Genomic DNA, 23,069 nt, shown 5'->3' on the forward strand with positions numbered 1-23,069 from the left:
TTATATATATATTTTTTAATCTTAAGGCCTGGAAAAGATTTTATAGAGCCCTTAATTGTATGCAACACCATAGTTGTGTAGAACGGATGTTAGATCTTTTGACTTATAAATATATTTCAATAATGTCTCTTGCATATTTTATGACTACAGTACCCCACTTTTTATAGGGCTTAGTCGTTTGGACACAATATTACTATTTTTAAAAAAAAACTATCAACTTTGCTGCTCTTAATTCCATGTTTTGGTTTGTCAATGATTATTACTAATACTACTATTTTTAATCAAGTTAAAAAACATACAATGGTTTTTCTGAGACATCAAACTAGCTATTTTCTCAAAAGAAGAAACTTTATGTTCATACAGGGAAGATAATGTGCTTCAATAAATGTTTATAGTATACTTTATTTTAACACTACAATAGACAAAATCAAAAGGCAGACATTAAAATATGTCTTAAATTTAATATAATTTGTTAATAAAATTAATATATTCTTTTCCATTGAATACAGAATGGCTGAAGTGTAGCAATGCAGTCAAGACTGGTAGCAAGGTGCAGTAAGTAATAGGAGTCTAGAAGAAAGGATGATATAGGGGGAATATGCAGCCTGTTGGGTCAAGAGAGGAGCCTGAGAAAATCAGGGCAAGATAGGATCCTGGAAACTGGGAAAGCAGGAGGAAGTCTACAAGTGTCTTTTTCAAAAGTTCTGGAATATTATGAAATTGAGACTCTTTCCAGGTTATTTTAAGCTCTCTGAGTAAGGATCTTTGATGGTTTATAATATTAAAATAGTTTATAATTTAGAGAAATATAGCATAAAATAGGGGTGGATAACCTGAGCCTGAGAAGGAGCCAGAATTTACCAGTGTACATTGCCGAAGAGCCACAGTAATACGTCAGCAGCCCCCCATCAGTCCCACCACAGCTCCTAGCGCCTCTCGCCCACCAACAGCCCTGCTGATCAGTGCCTCCCCCTCCCTCCCCGCACCTCCCAATTAGGTGTTTTGTGGCATACAGGAGGCTCTGGGGGGGAGTGGAGGGGGCAGGAAGGGGTGCAGCGGGGGCAGGGCCTGTGGCAGAGCCAGGGGTTAAGCAGTGAGCACCCCCCCGGCACATTGGAAAGTTGGCATCTGTAGTCGGTGCCTATACGAGGAGCCACATATTAACTTCTGAAGAGCCACAGGTTGGCCACCGCTGGCATAAAGAATGGAAAAAACTACAATCCATTTAAACAGGAGCTTGAGTACAGCTATACATAGTCTTTGAAGATCTAGTTTAAGAATTGGGCATCTGAAATAGAGAAAATTTTGAAGTACTCTAGGAACTTATTAGGTGATCAGGATGAAGACAGGATTTGCACAAAATTATTTTATTAGCAAAGTACATCAGGAAAATAAAAGTTGGTGATAATCAAACCCATCAAACAAAAGAAAGCTCCAAACAGAGAGGAATGATTTCAAAATAAGAGAACAAAAAGGCTATACAAATGAGTATGTACAAAGAAGGCATGAGTTGTGAGAGAGGCCAAAAGCAGAAATTTGAGGAGCAGATTTGTAGCAAATATAGGAAGAAAGAGTAAGATGGTATTCAAGAGAGGATCATGATAAGGCTCTTGATTCAGTTGTATTGTAAGTTCAGAAGTAGTAGTGGTAAAAAGCAGGGATTTAGAAAGTTTGTATTATCTGGTATTCAGCTAAAGACATTACCAACCATCAAACAAGGCAATATATTCACTATTATTTTGGTGTGAATGTAACTTGAACAAACAGTCTTGGTGCATGTTTCATGTTTTCTCTACTATGAAGGGTATACATGAGAGGAGTAACACACAATCATTGTCATAGTTTGGAACTTGTTTATATTCTTTTGATTCAATTTACATTCAATATAGCAAAGAATAAAATGTTCTGGGGGAAATTACAATAATATTACAATATATTTTGTGACCAGCTGAAAGGTTAAACAACACAGCAGGAAAGACTTGGTATAAATGAAATTAATTGTAGTTTGGCAAGCCATTTACTTTAGCTTTTACAACAAAGCAACATTTTGGATAGCTCAAACAGCACCAGCAATTTCAGGAGGATTAAATTCCTTAACTATGCACATTCCAAACAGTGGTTTGGAAATAACATCTTGGCAGCAGATACTACATGCATCAGACCTTCCATAGTCTTCAAAATCTGGAGTAGACACTATCTTCATATACCACTGTGCAGTTCCCCTTCACCTTTTATGTCCACTAATCTATAGATTTTATTTTTCAAGTCATCCTCATATATTACTATCCACACATCATAACAGCAAATTGAAAAAAAAACCCCAATATGACATCACAGCAGGCTTTTCTTTACTGAAGTCCAGCTGCCACTTGCATTTATTCCAACTGGATATTAAACTTTTTTTTTAAATCGTTTCATTAGGTGAGTAAAGGCAAATGTGAATGAAGCCAATATTACTTTTGTTAAATTATTTTAATATGAACATGATTTTTATATAAAATTTGATTAGTTCAGCAGTCTTCTAGAATTTATTAGTTTGCTTTGCATGCAATACTATGTAACCCTAGGAATACTACTGTATTAAGCAGTACTCTTAAAACCTCAGGATATGCTTCATTATGCAAGTTTTCCAACTCCATTCATATAGTTAAAATAAGGTCTGACTACTCACAGCATTATTCCAAAGATTTATCTGTTTTGCCTCTCCCCAGATGATCACTTCCTTTGGTAAACTGACCTGTTCTTTTTTTTATGAATACTAATGTGTGTGTCATGAGGACCTGAAGCTTTTGCTAAATCTGAGTGGCATATAAAAGAATTTACACTAAAAGTGATATTACTATATTTTAAATTTATCATGAACTGTTCATTTATATAAAAAATAAAGGAAACAATTCCATGATATTTATCAATAAAAAGCCCCTCTAAAATTAAATATCTGAGTTAGACATTTCTGGTCAGCAGTCATTCTGAATTTTCTTCAAGCTGTAGGAGAAGTCTAAGTTCACTTGAATTTCTATATAACATAGTGACTGACATCTATGTGAAAACTGATGGGAGAACTTAGAGTTTGAGTATTTGATCACCATCTCAAGATGTGCTCCATCTAAAATCGCACAGATTATTCTCGAGCTCAGTTTCTCTAGCAGATGTGAAAGAGTCAGACATAAGACAACTTTATGTTTATACTGTATTTGTAAGGAATCAGGTTCTAGATTTAGGTATCTGTAATTTCATAAGTAAAAAACCCAGCAAGCCAAAAGTTGGTAGAATTTTTTCTTTTAATCACCAGACTATTTTACCTGACTGACTGATTACTCAATTAAAATTTGACTATGATTATATATCATACAGGCAGAACGAAGCTATTACAAACTGTCTTTTTTTTTTTGCTGATAATCAAGCAATTTCACATGTTAAACAGCAATTAAAATGCAACAGTCAGAACTGCATTCCATGTTCTCTGTGTCTTGGAGCTTCTCCAGTGATTACAACTTTGGATGACTCTCTCTCACTTCTTCCAGTTTAGAAAGAATCCACTGTGGGAGTTAAGGAAAAAAAAAAGTTCCCTTAGTAAAAACTGCCGTGCAGTAGAAAATTTGGCTGTGATGGCCAGACATGTCACCACTTAATACCTGGTCCTAATCAAATCTTAACATTATGCAAAGTTCAAAATCTACAATAGTATTTCTCTGTCTTTCCTGTCTTTTGAAATTTAAATTTCAATCTCCCAAATGAGAACATTTGGGACTACGGCTAAGACATCTGGCTAGGCCATGATTCCAATTTCTTAATCTGCAGTTAGGGTTGCCACCTGTCTGGTTTTTACCTGGATAGTCCAGTTTTTGGCTTCTGTGTCCAGGTGCCATATATTAACAATAATATTTTAGAAAAGTAATAATCATCACTGTGTTGCACATATCCTGGAAAGACTACATTCTTCATTTATATTATCCAAGCATTCTAGGCAAGTCACAGAACAGAGAATGACATGGTTCCTGCCACCAAACAATTATAATTAAATTTTAGAGGTCACAAAAAGAATGAGGATGACAAAGAGCTGGCAGAGAGTGGAACCAGCAAAACTGGGTCTTGCTGCAATATGATCATATGGTAAGTCAGTTTAGGCACAAACATGTTGTCGGTTCTGTTAAGGTTTTTTTAAAAAAGTATTTAAAATTAGGAAAATAAATATACACCCCCCCCCCCCAGTTTCTTCTCCCTAACCACAGAGTCCTGATGTTATATAGAACTCTAAGGTAGAGGTAGTGGGGGTGGTAGTGCTGTGGTAACATGAATATACAAAGGCAACTCCCAAAGAAGAACAGTTACTGGCAAGTAACTTCTCTTTCTTAAAGGGATTCTGTGTACTCCCACTTGTGGGAGTTTACAAGCAGTGCCTCACTTGGAGGATAGCAAGCAAGGATTTCTAAGATAAATATGAACTGTGGCACTGCCTCATATCCCAAACTGGGCATCAGAGTGTGATACTAAATCTAGTGAGTAGTGTCTGGTACAAGTCTGCACTGACCTCCAAGTTTTTGCTTTGTATATTTATCTTAAGGGAACTTGCCTAAGGGACTGATGGTTTTCATGAAATGGGTCTTTAAAGCAGATGGTACTGGTTTCCCAAGTAAGATGTAACACATTAGACAGCAGATTGTCCTCCACACTGGAAGGTGGAGTGTCTCTGAGTTGGGGTGAAGAATCCTCCCTTACTTTTGAGACAGCTGCTCTGGAAACAAAGGCAGCTGTAGGAGATCTGTATATCAGTGCTGAGGAGGCCACCTAGGGCTATTAGTATGTTTGTTCTGCTCAAAGTGATCAGGGAGGAATAATGTCACCTCGAGTGAGCATCTTGAATTTGAATGTTCATATGTAAAATTGGGTGGTTTTACCATTCTGCAAAGTTGAGATGTCACATTTTTTCCCCATCCCAAAACAGTATGAAAAGTCACAATCTCAAATTTTCATAAACCAATAATTAAAAAAAAAATTCAGATCAGACCAAATGTTTCAATTTTGAAAATGTTTCATTTAGATTCTTGTAAATTTTCAGTGCACATTAACTAAAATTTCAAAATAAGTCCTTTTGAATAAAAAATGAGAATTTTTTATAAAAATGTCAAAATGGGATGTTCTGATGACAAACTTGTTTCCAAAAATGGTTTTCAAATGAAGACAGAAATCTGTTAAAATCCTCTTTAAATTTTGTTTTAAATCAATCAACATTTTCTGATGAAAAAATATTTCTCTGGAAAACTTCTGGCCAACTCTATTCTTGTTTAAGTCTATGTGACTTCATGCACAGCTTTCAACCCACACTACCTAAACTGCTGCTAAAGGCCAGTGTGGAAGGCTGCAAGGACATGCATTGAGGAATACCGCTCCTATACTGCAGAAGTCAGTTGAGATATTGCCTCTGGGACTGCATCCCTTGGTGTTGTGAGGGAGCCTGTCTTGGAGATAGAATGCTAGGTAGGAAGACCTCATCTAACTCAAGGAAAAGACGTGTAAATTTCAGGGTGTGGGCAGGAGCCTTAGTGGCCCTTGGATGTTCTCAAGGGCCTTATCACTGAAGAATTATGTATCAAAAGCAGGAGATCTGACATAGTTTCCAGCAGAAGAGTATTTGCCATTCTCCTCAATCAATCATTCTTGAAACTGTCTCTGTCAGGAGATTAAACTGATGAAGCCACCTGATCTTCTGATCAGGTACCATCTGTCTGTTCCTCCAAAGGGAACTTTTATGGTTCTCATGAAGACGTCTCATCAAATATAGGGAGATCTTACAGAACTGAGGGATCTGGTGCAAGTATGTGACAGCAAGGAAGGCTGCATTGGTGTTGGGTGAAGTACAGGTGCTTGGGAGGGTACACTGGAGCTGGCCTTGTAGTCTCCAGAGGGCTTCCATGGAGTTCTATATATAGGGTAACATGAGGAGCTAAAGAGGGCCCGTCCCTTTCCATGATATCTGGATCTGAGATGAGAAGATGACCAGAGTCTCAAGGCGGAGTCAGAAGACCCTATAGACTCATCTTTTAATGGGGTCAAAGATACCCTGAAGCAGTTTCAGGTGAAATTTGGAGAAGTTGGTGCAGGCACAGAGCCAAGCAGCAGAAATGCATGAGGTGGGATAGTGAGTAGCTTCAGTGGCGGATCCCAGGCAGGTATGGAGACTTCAAAGGTGTTATCAAGATCTGAACTGGTGAGAAGTCCAAGTTGGTAGTTGCCACAATGTGTGGCTCTGGAAGAGTGGGGAGAAAAGGTGACCATTTCTGTGTCTCAGAGGCTGTCCTGGGTGGGAGAATACAAGGAAGAAGAGGGCTGGCATTTCCTTTTTCTGTTGTTTTTACCTCTCTTGTGAGGAGATATTTCCCCTTCTCCTTTGTTTTACCCTAACAGATATCTGCATTGATTTGTGATGTCAAGGCAGAGGCATCGGCACCAGAGGATAGTTCTGAAGTTGGTTCTGAGGGCATTGGTGCCAAATGAGGAGTACACCCAGAAATGGCTGCTTTCTATGTTTTGTGAAGGCCACTGAGGACTTAATTAGCAGTACCTGTTCGGTCTGTGGTGTTGTTTTTGATTTAGCCAGTGCTGGCGGTGCCCAATAAGGGATTATTCCCAAGACCTAAGATCTGGTTTTGGGTTAAGACAGATGGTGATGCTGAGGCTGGAGCAGCACAATGTATCTTGAGCCCTGTATAAGAGCACCTCAGCACAGAGGGTCAGTCTCTAGCACCTTGGAGGCTATTGACGAAGTCAACTTAGCCTGGAGCCCCAAGCATCTCTCCCTTCTGGTATGGGGAGCGCAGCACTTGGGGGTGGACTCCGGGGCAAAGGTGGAGACCTAAGTCGTGCACCTGGAGCTCAACTCCAGCATCAACTCCAGAATGTGTGTCCCTGAAGAGGGGCAACCCCTGCTGGTGGCCTTGGGGGAGAGGCCGCTGCTTTACCCCCCCTCCCCCCGCAATCACCTCCCAGGAGGCTGTGGCCACAAGAAAACTCCCTGGTGGATGCATTTGAGAAACACTCTATACTATTCTACACAAACTAACCACAAGAAAAATAATAAGCTAAACTGAGAAAAGACCTAGCCTAGGGATATGAAAGTGAGTTCTGTTCACTGTCTGTGATGGGAGCGAAGAATTAAGGCACACACACATAGAGATGACAAAAAGCTCATGTGAGATCACTAATGCACTCAATGAACATGGCTTTTTAAGGTATTTTTACAGCTCGACACTAGGAGCACCCATCTCACAAGTGTGAATGCACAGAACCACTAAAAGATGAATCTTACTAGCATTTCAAATCCGACCTGTAAACCTTCTCTTCCACGTGTGTCTTGAACAAATATTGCTATTTAAACCAAAATAGGAGAATGGTTCTGTGATGTAAATAAATGCCCTCTAGGGTTCTGGGATGAATCCTCCAAAGCTACACTGCATTTTGATTTCCATCATTGAAAGACTAATACACTGAAACCCAGTATTTTAACTGGCTCTGCTATATTACTCGTTGCTTTTCACTCACACAGTCAAATCAATAGTCTTACATAAAATAAAGTCTTACATGGGCCTAAGCAAGGAGATATTTTGCATTAGATCTGTGCATTTCTGAAAACGAAATACTCACTAGTTTGTTGGTTTCTGTTTGTTTAGTGGCCATGTAGAATTATTGAATTCTGCCCAAATAAAGCAGCTTCATTGCAAATGTGATCCCCAAAAAAGCTTACTGTAAAAACAACTATAAGTAATTGTATGTAATGATGTGTAGAGGAGCTTTTTATTGTGTGTGCTGAAATATTGTAATTCAATGCACAATACATTTAAAAAAACCAACCCTACAAACTTTCTACCCCTGCCCACTAAGACTTCAACTATTTAAGAAAATTTCACATTTCAGATTATTAATTATAACTGGAGGAATGTTGTCATGATTGATAAGTTAATATTTGCAAAAGACTTTGATGATATGTGTTATACGAATGCTAAATATTATTTGTAGGATGTATTTATAAGTGGAAAACCAACTTACTTTTCACAAAATAAGTTTACTCTCCAAAATGAGTAACAGCACTTATTTAATCATCTGCCCTGAGAAAACATAGAAGCTGAACTGCAGTCCTCAGGGTAGTTCCCCTCAATAAACACTAATTATGGAACATTTCTTCCTTACCATGTCAATGCTCCCATGAAGTCAGGCTTTTTAACAAAAGTATAGTACTGTATTACTCTAATTTAAATAGCAGTGGCTGGTATTTACCTTGGCGTCTTCTGGAGTCCTAAAATTAATTATTTTTCCAAACTCTTTGGCATGAAATACGGACTTAACTCGTTCCTACAAAACAAACAATTTTAAGTTAAGATATGACTTCAATTTTTCTAAAGTTAATGAATGTATAATGCTTTTATACTCTGATTTGCTCTACAAAAGTGATGTTCAAAGTGCAGGTTACAAAATAAACTGATTTTTAATCAAAAATCTTACTTTACAACATATCACTCTGTTTAATAATAGATCACTTTAAACATTTATATCTATAAAATAATCTACTCTACCTGGGAAAAGCGGGTTCATAAAAGCAAAATGTGATGTGCTAAATTTTCTGTGTAATAATGGTCTGAAGTAAACTACATGAGAACCTATGTGTACCGCAGCTAAATTTAACCGTTTCTTGACAGTTCTCTCATTTATGGACACAATTTTTCATGTACAGAATCACTTTCTCAGTGAATTCCATTTTAGGATCAATCCCTCTTCCTGGTTGCTGCTCCCTTTAGGAGCATAGTCCATGCAGAGGACATTACACTCCTATGACCCTTATTGTCAGACATCCAGCTGAATAAAAAAGGTATTCCTGAGTCCAAATCTTCTCCCAAATTCCACTCCTTTAAGGAAGAGGATACCAGACCCTTCGCCAAGTAACTCTTGTGCCAGGGCTTTAGGGAGGTATTTGGATTTATCCAGATAAATCCCTGATCTGGGAAGACAGCCTTCCTGTTGTGTCCCAGGAGTTGAAGAGTAGTGACCTCTCTTACTAGTGTCTCCAGAGGAGTGTTAGCGTGTGTAGAAGGGGGATGTAGGACCCCCCAAGAAGCTCTCAAGACTCCAAGAGTATGTCTACATTGCAATATAAGACAAAGCTTAGATTCAGGCTTGAGCCCAACCCCCCCTTCCGTCTACACACAAATCTCTGAGACTCTGACTCAGACCTCGGGTTTTAGAACCTTGCAGTGGTGGAGGGTTTGAGCCAGAGTCAAGCCAGGACCCAGGGTTTGAACCCTATTGCTTTATAGTGTAGATACAGCCTCCCACCCACCTCTGACGCCGACCCTGGGAGTCCACCAAAAGTATCTTATACTATCATAATCTTTCTTTGTCTTCTCTAACCCAAGAATCTTCAACATCTCCAGGAAAACAGATGTGGTCAGCTGCCTTGAGTCTCTCTAACCCTGAGCTTATATTGCAGTATAGACATATCCTAAGCATCTTTCCTCTGGCTGACTGTGGATCTGTGATTATTGAGAGGATATCTTGACAGATATGGCTGGTTCTACTGCACTGAGAGCTAGGGCAGCAAATACAGAAAAAGAGATCTGCAGGTGATCTGTTTAGGGTACAATCCTACCTGGGAAAATGTATGTTTATTTATTTATTTTAATAAACATTTTCCCTAGAGAAGAGAAGTGTCTGGGTGGAAGGTGAAAAAAAGGTGAATGGGGAGAAGGAAACTCCCCTTGTTATCACCCAAAATTGACTTTAAAAACCAGGAACTGAAAAATTAAATTGGGAAAGTTGAATTGCCATTCTGATCCACTTGCTAGAGGAAAGTTAGTTTGGGATATGATCAAGCCCTCACAGAGAAGTCTGAGCTGCCTCCTCTAAATGTGTCAAAAGAAAAAAAATTAAGTGGCACTTTCACATTTCATTCTATTACTAGACAGGCATCTACTCTACCTTGGCTTCAATGCGTAATCTTCTTCCATCAACAATGAATGGCTCTTTGGTAAACTCATCATAAGCGTACTGCCACTCACATGTCAGCTGTCCAAATGTTCCTTTTGTCACAAACAAAATACCACTAGAAAGAGTAAAATATAATAAACAGTTCAAAAATGAAAGCAGAAACTAAAACAGGGTATGAAATATTTCCCCTCCCCGCACCAAAGAAATTAGGAATTAAATGTTAGGTGCAGTGAAGTTGTCTTATTATTTCAGATAGTTTCCCACAAGCAACATGCAACAACCACATTGCACAACTTTTGAAAAGACACATAAGGACACTCAGGAAAATTAATCCAAATTATCTTTTAAAGTGCATTAGTTAAATTACATTAAACCCCTTTCTGGATGCTGTTATTCAAAATTAAAATGGTCTTAATTTGGTTTAGCATAATTTACTTTGGAGGTGAATTAAGGTAAAACAAATTAAGGCTACTTTAATTCTGACCAAGAGCATCCACATAGGGCTTTAATGTGGTTTAACTAATACACTGTGAATTCAGACCTTTAGTTAATTTGGATTAATTTTCCTGGATGTCCCAGTGTAGACAACGCCTATATTCTGCAGGTTCCTGTGCTTATTTACAATAGCATTTATCAACATCTTTCTTTTAAGCCAAAGCAACTACTCTATTTCTAACCTGATATTCTCAGAGGAAAAATAGTCCCCAGACAGAAAAATTGAAATGATTTATGTTCCACTATTAAATATGTTTGAGTCTTAGAGGAAATTCCATTCCTTTATTACTGAGTATCTTTACTTAGATTCCAGTCCTGCAATGTGCTTTACACAGGTGGATCCCTGAGTCCATATAGAATCCCACTGACTTCATCCTGACTAAATATTCAGTTTATCTGTCTCAGAGAAAACATGAAAGCAAGTTAGTCATCCTTGGATTATAGAAGTTACACACGTGAGATATAGGATAATATATTCTTTGCCAAACTGGCAACGAAAGAGTCAGATAACAGGATGCCAGATGCACTTTTCCCTCCATTTTTTATATTTATATATATATATATATATATATATACACACACATACATATACACACACATACATATACACACATATACACACACATACATATACACACACACACACACACACACACACACACTTTATATACATATATGTTCACACGTGTGGATATATAAATAAAACACACAAAATCTCCATATATCTACATATGTGAACATATATGTATAATGTATATTTCCATATATCCACATGTGTAAACACATACTTAACAACATGATAAAAAATAGTTGTTTATCTAAAATAATTATCACTCCAACACTTTGGTGGTACATTTTAAAGTATTTACTATTCAAAGAGAAAAGCCTCTACCTTTTTGTTATCATTAACAAATCTGTATTATTGACCATGGCATGTGTAATGTATCTGAGTTTTGCAAATCTTCCATTTTCGATTTTCTAAAAGAAAAAGAAAAAGTGTTATAGCATCCCATAAAATACATTAATTCATTGATTTATTTCCTGCTTATAACTCAATTTCTAATCTGAATAAAAACAGTTTACTCTAACTGAACACAACATTGTACCTTCTATCCAATAAAGAGCTACCTACCCCCCAAAAAAATCAGAACACAACTAAAATTTGTGACATTTTGCATTTGCCATGAAGATATGATCTTTAGACACAAGAGCTTTAGACAACTGTATGTGAAATTGATTTCTGTTAGCAACAGATGAGCAAATAAATGATCCATTGGGATTAGCGCTGTCCAAAGCTGGCTGCATCATCAAGGTCTTGATTCCAAAACAGCTCTACAGAAGAATTTTGAACTCAAATATTCCCATACTTACAGTGCACTGCAATATAATTAAAATGTATAGGAAAAAATAAATGGATTGCCAACATAACTATGGTATGACTCTTGGACTCTTTAAATTAGAATCAACCTCACTACCACTAACACATTAGAATCACTATCACTGGTAACAGAACTGAATTCAACTCCATACAAGAATTCCAGACATAGGATCAGATTAACTTCAGGACACTTCTTTGGTACTGGAACTAACGTGATGGGCAGCATGCTTCTGCATTCTCTGTGCATTTTCCATAACATACATACATACTCATTTACAGTAGTTTGTGAATAAAGTAGCTGAATCTTCTCGCTGTTCATGAGGGAATTGTATTTAAAATGGCGAATCCATGATATCAGACTCTACCGTTTTAAATGCTAAGGCTCTGTAAACTTAGTACGACTTGGCAGCTTCTGGAAGCCTGAATTTCAGAGGAATGAACAACTATATAAAAATGTAAAACAGGTTTCTCCTTCAGCTTCAACTCTGGCACAGCTCCTTTGCTTGCAGTGACGACGTTACAAAAGTATTCTGCTTAGCCTAAGAAATTTGTTCTAATTTGGATCCTGTGTTGCTGGGAAATAAGGACAAGAGCTGTTTACTTTCTCTTTTTTCCATTAGAGCACACACAAACATCCCCTTTGTATTACTGGGTTTTTTTTAAATGGAAAATAGAACAGTTAACCAAAAAATAGTCCTTGAAATACTGTAGACCTAAACGTTTCCAAAATCATTTGTAAGATTCATAGGTCAAGTCCTCTCTCAAGTTAAAAGAATAGAGCCAAGTGGCGACTATTGATTACCATTTGAAACCACTGTTAATATAATAAAAACAAATTAGAAAGTCCTACAGTGAGACTGGAGATTTCTATTATAAGCAAACTGCAGTAAAAACCACTTGACCCAACAGATTTTAAAAATTATGTTTTCCTTTGTATACAGTAATTTAACAACTGGGATATTACCCAGTATAAAATGTTTTTGGTTTACAGACAAAATTCATGCAATGCAATGACAAGGAGAAAAATACATATGGACAATATACAATTCTATGCACAAGAAACATTTAGAAGTTTCCATTAACTTATCAGTTACTACACTGGTTTAGAATTTTAGTGACTAATACATTTATTATAAAATCACACCAGAAAAATGAAACGATCTCATAATTAAAAAAAATGCCCTCATTAACATTTGCTTATCCTTATCAAGGTCTTAAGTTTATACCAGGTATTTTATTCAACAATCTTCCATAGCAATCTTCTAAGGACTGGGCAAAGGAAACATTTAAAATAGATTTTAAATTAAAGAATTGAAAACTGAGCACACTCAGTCAACAACTCTTCAAATCCTGTGGTGAAATCCAGGCTCACTGAAGTCAATGGCAAAACTCACACTGATTTTAATAGGGACAGGATTTCATCCTCACCGTTTTCCTAATAAAACTAAATTATTCCTTCATAAAGATTTGAATCTTACATACTTTAGTTATCTACAGTACAGTTTCATTATACATTTCTAAAAAAAGCTTTGGACATGTTGGTCAAAGAAATTGTTCTATAAACTTATTAGAAACAAGAGACTTTAAACACATTTCTGAGTGAGCTTAGCCTATATCCTAATGTGAGTGGATTACTGAAGAAAGAGGGCAGAGGATTTTTCATGTGCATGTGGGCACTGACTTCTTTAAAAAATGAGTATTTTTTAAACACGCGTTTACTGACATATTAAAATCCCTATGTAAACAAAGCAGTTACAGCGTTAACACATTAGTTTGCTGAGGTAAACTCTATGGGGGAGAGTGTAAGGTTTACCTCAACCAGCTAACATGTTAAATGTACATCTTTTTATCTAATGTGGACGTAGTTGTTGGTCTTTCTACTAAGGCTATGTCTACACTACTAAGATAAGTTGACTTATGTTAGCTTGACTTACAGCCACCACAGTAATTATCCTCCTTCTGTCGGTGGTGCAAGTCCTCAACAGGAGTGCTTCCACCTACTGAAGAGGGGCAATGTGGGGGACAGAGCCAGAGCTCTGAGCTCCATGCTGCTCCCCACCAGAAGCCCAGCTGCCCCCTAGGGGGCTTCTCACCTGCACGCTCCCAGCAACCCCAGCTGCCCCCTAGGGGGTTTCTTGCCTCCACGTTCCCAGCTGGGAGTGAGGGAAAAGCCCAGGCTTCTTGCACCGGTGAGGAGATCCGGACTAGGAGTCCAGCACGGAACCAGGACCTCAGGGGGCAGCAGGTCTCCGAGCAGGGAGCCTGGGAGGCAGCCCAAGTCAGGAGTCTGGGAGGCAGCCAAGCTTGGAGCGGAGACGGGGGCAGCAGCAGAGCCGTGAAATTGACAATTATGACAGCCAATAGCCGATGTAAGGAACGCAGTGTCTACAGAGACACTGTCACCCTAACTACACTGACGTAAGCCCTATGCCTCATTTTATTATGTGAGCATAGCAGGGGACTTACATCAGCTGAGTTTTGTCAACAAAATGAAACTGTAGTGTAGACAAGGTGTAAGACTGTCATAATGGACAATCAGTACCTACTAAGGTGATGATTTGTGTGACATGGATGCCTATCCACTGGAAACTGAACTGAGGCAATCGATTTGTTTCACAGAGTAGATCAAAAAGCCATCAGAAGATGTCAACTTATCTTCACTGACTCCACTTAAAATTAAACCATTGCCTCAAACACTTCATTATCAGTCTTCCTCTTCCAGTTGGTAGGGTTGTTTTTTTTTTTTTTTTTTTTTTTTTTTTTTTAAAGAGTTCTGACACAGACACATCAAAAGCAACATCACTTTACATTGAAACCTATTTTTGGTAAAGGAACAGAAAATATGTAGGAAACAATCTATACTTGAAGAGGATAGATGATAACAGCTATTGGTCTTTTCCATTTCTATCTTTATGCCTAGTATCTTATAATTTCACTTACTTTTACAAAACTGCTGTGATTAACAATTTATTGGTGAGAATGCCATATTTAATTATGTGGGAAGGTTTAACTTCCAATACCTACATGCATATATGTATTAAGAACAAGAAAGGGACATTACAACATTTTAAAAAAAATCTTAATTTACCATTTTAATTCAAACTACATGTGAGATTCTATGGGTGGATGTTAGAGTAAAGTATTAAGAGAGGAATGCTCCTGAAATAAATTGAACTGTACCTATTGAGTGATGTAACAAATATTTATTTAAAGATGTGTTCTGCATTATTCAGCTATAAATAGTTTGGAGGACGACCGTGACCCAGAACACCATGATAAAGTAAAACTCTTAGTGATGGAAGGATAAGAACTCTCAATGATTGTTTCTTTAAAGCTGTGAAACAAACACTGAAGAAACATTTGCTAATGTGAAAGAAACTTTCAGTAGCTCCGAGTCTGATACTATTCAATATTTTCATTAATGACATGAAAAATGAAGAGGAGAGTATGCTTATAAAATTTGCAGATGACAGCAGGCTGGGAGTGGTTGCAAGCACTTTGGAGGCCAGAATTAGATTCAAAACGACCCTGACACATTGGAAAATTGGTCAGAAATCATCAACAAGATGAAATTCAATAGAGACAAGTATAAAGAACTATTGTTAGGAAGAAAAAAAATCTAATGAACAGCTACAAAATGGAGAATAAAAGGCAAGGTGGCTGTACTGCTGAAAAGGATCTGAGGGTTACTCATCACAAATTGAATGAGAGTCACCAACGTAATACAGATGCAAAAAAAAAAAAAGCTAATATTCTGGGGCTTATTAACAGAAGTGTCATATATAAGACACAATCGTCCCACTCTACTTGTCACTGGTGAAGTCTCAGCTGGAGTACTGTGTCCAATTTTGGGGGGGAACACACTTTAGGAAAGATGTGGATAGACTAGAGAGTCCAGAGGAGAGCAACAAAAATGATAAAATGTTTACAATACTAGGAGGAAAGGTTAAAATGAACAGGGCATGTTTAGTTTTGAGACAAGACGACTGAGGAGGGGCCCGATATCAGTCTTCAAAGATGTTAAGAACTACTATAAAGAGGATGGTGATCAATTGTTCTCCATCTCCACTGAAGGTAGGCTTAATCTGCAGCATGGGAAATTTAGTTTAGATGTCAGGATTTTTTTTTTTTTTAACTGTAAAGTGTAGTTAAGTTCCTCAATAGGCTTTCAAGGGAGGGTTGTGGAATTTCCATCACTGGAGTGCAGGAAAGACTAGATGACCTCTTCAGGTCCCTTCCAGTCCTATGATTCTATGAGATATGAGCTTCTCCGAGGCAGTATAGGCAGCACTGGTGGTTGTTGCTGACTGAAAAAGAGTGGGGACAAGAGATTTAATTCTTAAAACCCAGGAGCCTGGGCATAATCTAAGTCCTGCTCTGAGAGTCTGGGGGATCCCCTGGGGTGAAGATTCTAACTAACTTCTTATCTAACTAGAAAAACTACTAACAGTAACTTTTAAATATTTGCAGGAAAGAACATTGAAGAGAATCAGTTTCGGACACCAGAGGAGTCCAATCAGGTAATGTGTAGCAAGAAGGAATGGGAGAGGCATTGGTCTGCACGGCCTCTTATACTTTAGGTACAGAGGACAAGGAGACAAACTGTGCAGGAGCGGAACAATGGACATTACTTGCTAGAATTCTCTCTTCTCAGGCACATGGAGTACACAGTGGAATACATACAGATCAGCACTCGAAGAACCAGCCGATTTGAGCAAATGTTTCACTGATTAGATGTAAAAGGACGACAAAAATTATCTGTGAAACTGGACCCCCAAAACAAGTATCTGTAAAAATTGAAGCACAGATCTACTTCCCACTCTGTGCAGCTTATTCTTACTAGCACTACAGATTACCCATGCATATGATGTTTCTGGCATATATGGTATCCTTGATGGGTAACGGGAGAGATATACACACAGACACTCTTTTGGAGAGCGTGGAGCTTCTCATAGTTCTGAAAGTAGGAGATGGTGTAAGAATAGAGGCAGCAAAACTGCACTTTACCATCTCTCCACAATGTATGGATTGGCATCTGGCAATTGCCAACATTATAGGTGATGCCCACTCATAACTGGCCCACATACATTTGAACGATTTAAGGGCCATCTTAATTAAGTGAGGCAAAATGGGGGCGGGGGAGGATGCAAGAACCTGAGAATTGCTAGAGATTAAATAGCAATTGTGAATCTGTTAGGCCAAACTTCTTTGCACTCAGCTAACCAGCCATGATAGCTGAACATACTGAAAAATATACTACCTGACAATCTTCCCAGTTTCTCTCTTCATTCATCACTCATGAGTAATGCCTTCCACTTGCAGAATTTGGAAGTGGTCCAGTGTTGTTGCTGGAGACTCCAGAACTAAGCCCAGTCTTCAGCTCAGACCACCAGAAGAGTTATTCCAAAGCTGCAGAAATACCCCACCAACAGATTATTAGCATTAAGATAACTTGGTATCCTAATTATCTGAAGGTTATATATATATGTCCGAGTTTCCCTTTAGAGAAAAAATTCAATTGCAATAAATTGTATTCTGGTCATTTACCAACTACTAGCTGAATGAGGAGAGAAGTTGGTAACAGAAAGAAAATTACTAGGTAAGAAATTTATCATTCTGGTGCACAGCTTTCCCTCCTCATACATCACTAATGGGAAATAGCAAGCAATGAATCACAGAAGTAGGGGAGAGGATGAACAGAGTCTTTATTAATTATTATTATTATTATTATTATAGTAGAACAACAGGCAAAGAGAAGTTCACTCAACAAAGCAAGAGCTTTGTAATTTATTACTTGGGACCCCATCCAATAACACCTTCTTACCTACTTTGTAAATCTCCCTTGAGGCTCAAACTTTTTCCATATAATACCACCAAGGATCTTGTAGAGAGAGACTTGATTCTTCCTTTGTGAATAGTTTCCCAGATATGCAGCATGCTAAGTGATGCAGGATTTTAACATATTACCTGCAGCAATGTTGAGGCCCTAAATGCCCTGGCATTTTGGATGGAATGAGATGAACCGAGTACAGTGTGTACTCAATATGCTTGAGATATATTTTTACAGTGCTAGGAATACCAATTTATACCACAACATTCCAAAGGGGGTGCTAGTGATTGGAACAAAATAAGGGGAGAACCATTTCCCAGGAATTGTGAAAAGAATTTACATTGAACAGAAAGGTTTCTGGGGGTGTAAGAACAACATTTTATACATAACAATAGTAATTTGGCTCTTGTATGGATACAGAAACCAATTCTATACCCTATCTTTCAGAGGGAATACCAATTAGGAAGGCCTGCAACAGACTTGTTTAATGTCATTCTGAATAATCCTGAAACTTGATTATACTCAGGTGGGAAGTCTGATGTGCCTGCTTAAAGAATAGTGCTAGGGCTGTTATCACCTCTTGTAAGGTGCTTGACTGTAGGACTCCAAGCAACCATTCTGTAAAAATTCTAGTGTAGCACAGATCACTAGTTATTATTACTATTTGTATTGGAGTAGCATCTAGAGGTCAAGGCCCTATTGTTCAGACTACTATACAAATAAAGAGACAGTCTGTGTCCCAGAGAGTTTCTATTCTCCCCTTACACCAGAAATAATTTTGACCATACCAATGAATGGAATTTCCTGATTCAGTTCTGTTTGACTATTAAAAAGTACTGATCGATGAGGCTAAAAGAGAAACCCTGCTGAACTACACACCTCTCTTCTGATGCCCAGACTGTTAACTGTAGGTTATCCAGGTCTGGATGAAGAAGACTACCCTGCTTCAAGAAGTCTGGTGCTTTCTTGAGGTGGAATGGAGGTTCTATGGCTGTCTATCAAGTCTGAAGTGCATCCTGGGCCAACAGAGGACTAAGAGGATGACATTGGCTCTCTCTTTTCCCTCTTTTCTATATCCTTTGTGTGAACTATCTTAGAATCAGCAGATTCTTCTAAGCCCAGGGATCAATTTCCATTTTCAAAAAGAAGTTTGACCTCTGGATATAGCCCTTCCAAAACCAGGAAGTAACAGTCATGTTTCAATCATAAACCTCCAATGGGAAGCAGGAGGCAAATTCTCCTGTGATCACCACGTATCTACCCACTACATGGTTTCTTGAGCCTTCTTCTGAAGTAACTGGTATTGGCAACTATCAGACCGGATACTGGACTTGATGGACCACTGGGTCTAAATCTGTGTGGCCAAGTTTGTGCGTGTTTGTTCAGATGTGCCACTGATAAGGCTCTTGAAGTGCACTAAAAGGATGTGTACTCAGAGATTAAACACACCTTCCAGATATTCTATTGCAGTTGGCAAGTTATGAGAGGGTCTGTATCTTTGGACAGGGTAATGATTGGCATATTGTCCATGAACAGATATAAATTCATAACTTGCGATATGAGTCTTGCTGTGATTAACAGCCATTTCTTAGGACTCTGGGTGCAGAAGGTAGATCAAAAGGAAGAGTTTTGTACAAGAATTATGAGCTCTCATACACAAATGCTCCTTTTGTCTTTGTCATGGTGAGAATTTTGTTAGCTTGGGAAAAAATATATATATAGGTTTTCTTGGGAGCTTCTTCTCCAGAATGTTAGCTCTAAATGGGAAACAGTCCCTTCTTGAATAGTCTTGGTGTTGACTATGCTGGCTTTGATAGTGAGGGTAGAGACCTCTCTGCTAATTCAGTTACTCCAGTGATTTTTCTGTTTCCCTGAACAGTTCCTTATCTATAAATTTGCATGCCCAAGATATCTGTTTAGGATGACCCTATTGCTAACATGACTTCCTTGTAGCTACTGAATTAGGAACCATTGCTCTTGTGACAGATCACATCAAGTGATTTGACCAGAACAGAATCAAAAGCCCCTCATTCCAAATCTTTGTCTGAATGGTATAGCTGAGGTATTAAAATTGCTGTGCAGTATGTCTTCACTCTTGTTCTCCATGGGGTCTTTTGGAAAAAAGTCACACCTTCAGAATGGAACTGTGTCTTCTGCTGGTGGGAATCCTGCTGCAACAACCTCATGGTGGTGTGGATTTTTTTTTTTTTGGATGGTGTGTTTGTGGTACTTCCCCTGGCTGTTATGGGGAGAAGTAGCGTGCTATATATCCTGGTGTGGGAACCCATCAACTGGTACAGATATCCTGATTTTGGGAAAAGCCTGCTACACCTCCCCAAGCACCTGAAAGGATGCCTGCCTGCTCTCCCAGGCTGGCTAGCTCCACTTTCAGACTGACTTAGTATCACTCAGAGCTGTACTGAGTAAAGCAGGGGTCATTTTGAACGCAGAAAGGCATTTCTCACTAGCCTTCCTGTATTGCCATTATAGTGCAGCTGTCAAGGACATGAAATGGTCATGCGCCTCCCTTCCGATCAGTGTGTGGAATGCTCGTGATGCTTTAATGTAAGCTAGCCAATGGAAAGTGGGAAGAGTGGAGAGAGGGACCCCTGTCCACTCATTAGACTGAGCACCTTTCCCTGACAGCGTGAGGATCTGTGGGCTGAAAGCCAGACAGGCACAAGTCCCATTAGACTGCAACCTGAAGCAGGGCTTCACAGGAGAAACATGCTTCTCTGCCCACACATACTGCAGGGTGGGAAAGGGGTGGTGAACTTGACAAAGAGGCATTGTGAAAGAGCCCCTCTGAGGAGAAAAACCCCAGCAAAGATTCCCTCCCACCCGGAGGGTTAGAAAGCAAAGGAGAAAGGTTTTAAACCACAATTTTTACATGGTTTACTCATTAACAATACATATTGGTAGTTTACGAAGGAGACACTTGCTTCTGCTTTTTTGGGACCTGAAGTCTTTGGAATTTATAAGACTTACCCTCATTGCTTGTTCAGGGGTTCTTCTCTCTGTGGAAATCTTCATGCTCTTTGTTGAGCCTCCCATGGTCGAGTCATGGCTTCAGGCCGGGATCAAGGACCTACACACTTTTCCCACTCAAAACCCAAGGACCTGACAGAACGAGGGTTAGCAGCTTGTGGCGGCATGACAACAGCAGCTCACCTTCTCAAGCCCATATCCTGGCAGAGCCAGGGACAATGGCGGCAGGTCATAGCTTGCCCTCTAAGCATTCTGAAAAGCCGCCTAAACATCTCGGAGTTCGCTTGATGCTTGTACGGATTCTCTGCTGCCGCAATGAAGGAGAGAGGAGCCCATTCAAAAGTTGCTATTCCAGAGAAACCAGAGGCCTAATTCCTCACCTCATAAAAGAGAGAGAGGAGCTAGAAGCTGAAATGAAATTATTGCACGAAAACTAATGAAAAAATTACTTATAAAACAAAATGCGCATGAGAAACTGAACTGACAACTTGTCCTGCAGTTGGAGGCAGAAAAGCTGGTGGCTAGGCAGCGCTTAGTCCTTGAGACCCCCGCAACAACAAAGGACCACCTCTAAATTCCACAGGTGAAAGTATTTTAGTGATGAAGGAAAGAAGCTGTGCAATTGTAAATAGTTACAATATAGTAAATAAGTTAATTAAATGCACAGCAAGGCCTAGTCCATGTTTATGTAGTCTGGTAACTTTAACTGTCTAAAATAAGTTTTAATAGTACCAAGTACAAATCCTTCACCACACTCATATCAAGCTGTTAGAACTAGAATACAGATACCCTGTTTAACACAATCTGAAATCCCTGATGGCACCAGTTTAAATGAACAAACTGTGCATGATATCGTAAGTTCAACAAGTGTTCCTAAAACCTTAATAAACAAAACAAATAAAAATTGGTGAACAGAATTTGCTACTCCAAGTGAAATTATAACAACAGCAGCATGTTTCTGTTCCTGCTTTAGTTGTGCAAACAAAACTGCTAACTTCAGTAAGAGTTTTTGAGTGTATAAAGAACAGAGATCAGGGCATAACTCTATTTATATTTGATATTGTTAATTATCTATCATACTGTTTGTTTCTGAGGCTTTGGAGAAAAATGGTACCTCTGCTGGCATCAGGCTATGTCAATCTGTTGCTAATTGCTCTAAGCATGGAGTACTTTTCCATCTACAAGCCTATTCAAAACAGGCTATTTGTGGTGGGAGCAGGTGAAACATCCAAACACAAATACATTTTTTCCTGATTTGATAAAAACAGTGCTTTAAAAAGTGCAATTATAAAAAGGCTCCATATTTTATTTTATTTTTATATATATATATATATATATATATATATATATATAAATAAAAGAGAGAGAGAGAGAGAGAGAGAAGGTAGGAAAGGTAGTATCTTTTACTGGACCAACTTCTGCTGGTGAGAGAGAAGCTTTCGAGTTACAAATGACCTGAGAAAGAGCTCTGTGTAGCTCAAAAGCTGGTCTCTCTCACCAGCAGAAATTGGTCTAATAATCCAACATGGCTACAACAACACTGCATATAAAACACACACACACACACACACACACACACACACACACTGCTTTTTACTACTCTTAGTACTGCAGAACCAATAGAACTATAGGAGACTGAGCAGAATTCTTTTCAGGATCAGTTAATATTGATTAAGATCCAAATTCAGAATCTTTGTTTCAAGATGTCAAGTGGATTTATGTCTCAAATGCACATTAACTATACACCTCTAATACTTTGACTGCATCAGGAATACTAGTGGTAATAGAAGAACATACACAATGCTATACTGGGAAGATGAATAGTCCATCTAGCCCAGTATCCTATCTCTGACACTGGTTGGTGCCAGATGCCTTAGAGGAGATGAACAGAGCACAGCAATTATTGAGTGATCCCATCCTGTTGTCCAGTCCCAGCTTTTGGCAGTTAGAGGATTAGGGACACTCAGAACATGGGGCTGTGTCCCTGACCATCTTGGCTAATAGCCATTGATGGACCTATCCTCCATGAATTTTTCTAATTATTTTTTTGAACCCAGTTATATATTCGGCCTTCACAATGTCCCATGGCAATGAGTTCCACATATTGACTGTGCATTGTGTGAAGTAGTACTTCCTTTTTTTGTTTAAAATCATATTAATTTCATCAGGTGACCCCAGTTTTTGTGTATGTGAAGGGGCAAATAAGACTTCCCTATTCAGTTTCAGCACACCATTCATGATTTTTAGACTTCTATCATATTCCCTTTACTCGTTTCTTTTCTAAACTGAAAAGTCCCAGGCTTTTGACTCTCCCCTTGTATGGAAGCTGTTCCATACCACTCATCATTGTTGCTCCTCTCAGCATCTTTCCCATTCCAATATATCTTTTTTTGAGATGAGGCA

The 23,069-nt window shown here is 38.6% G+C and overlaps 1 protein-coding gene across 1 annotated transcript in view; it reads right to left on the minus strand.

Moving 5' to 3' along the window:
* Positions 1-3,279: 3,279 nt before the first annotated feature.
* VPS13A (vacuolar protein sorting 13 homolog A) overlaps positions 3,280-23,069 on the minus strand; it is a 259,167-nt gene continuing 239,377 nt past the window's right edge. Inside the window, 4 exon segments of the mRNA XM_038402638.2 lie at positions 3,280-3,539; positions 8,272-8,346; positions 9,967-10,090; positions 11,363-11,448. Of these exon segments, the coding sequence (XP_038258566.1) occupies positions 3,489-3,539; positions 8,272-8,346; positions 9,967-10,090; positions 11,363-11,448 (336 nt within the window). The 3' untranslated portion in view covers positions 3,280-3,488.

Source organism: Dermochelys coriacea, chromosome 5 (assembly GCF_009764565.3).
Source record: "Dermochelys coriacea isolate rDerCor1 chromosome 5, rDerCor1.pri.v4, whole genome shotgun sequence".
NCBI classification, from domain to species: Eukaryota; Metazoa; Chordata; order Testudines; family Dermochelyidae; genus Dermochelys; species Dermochelys coriacea.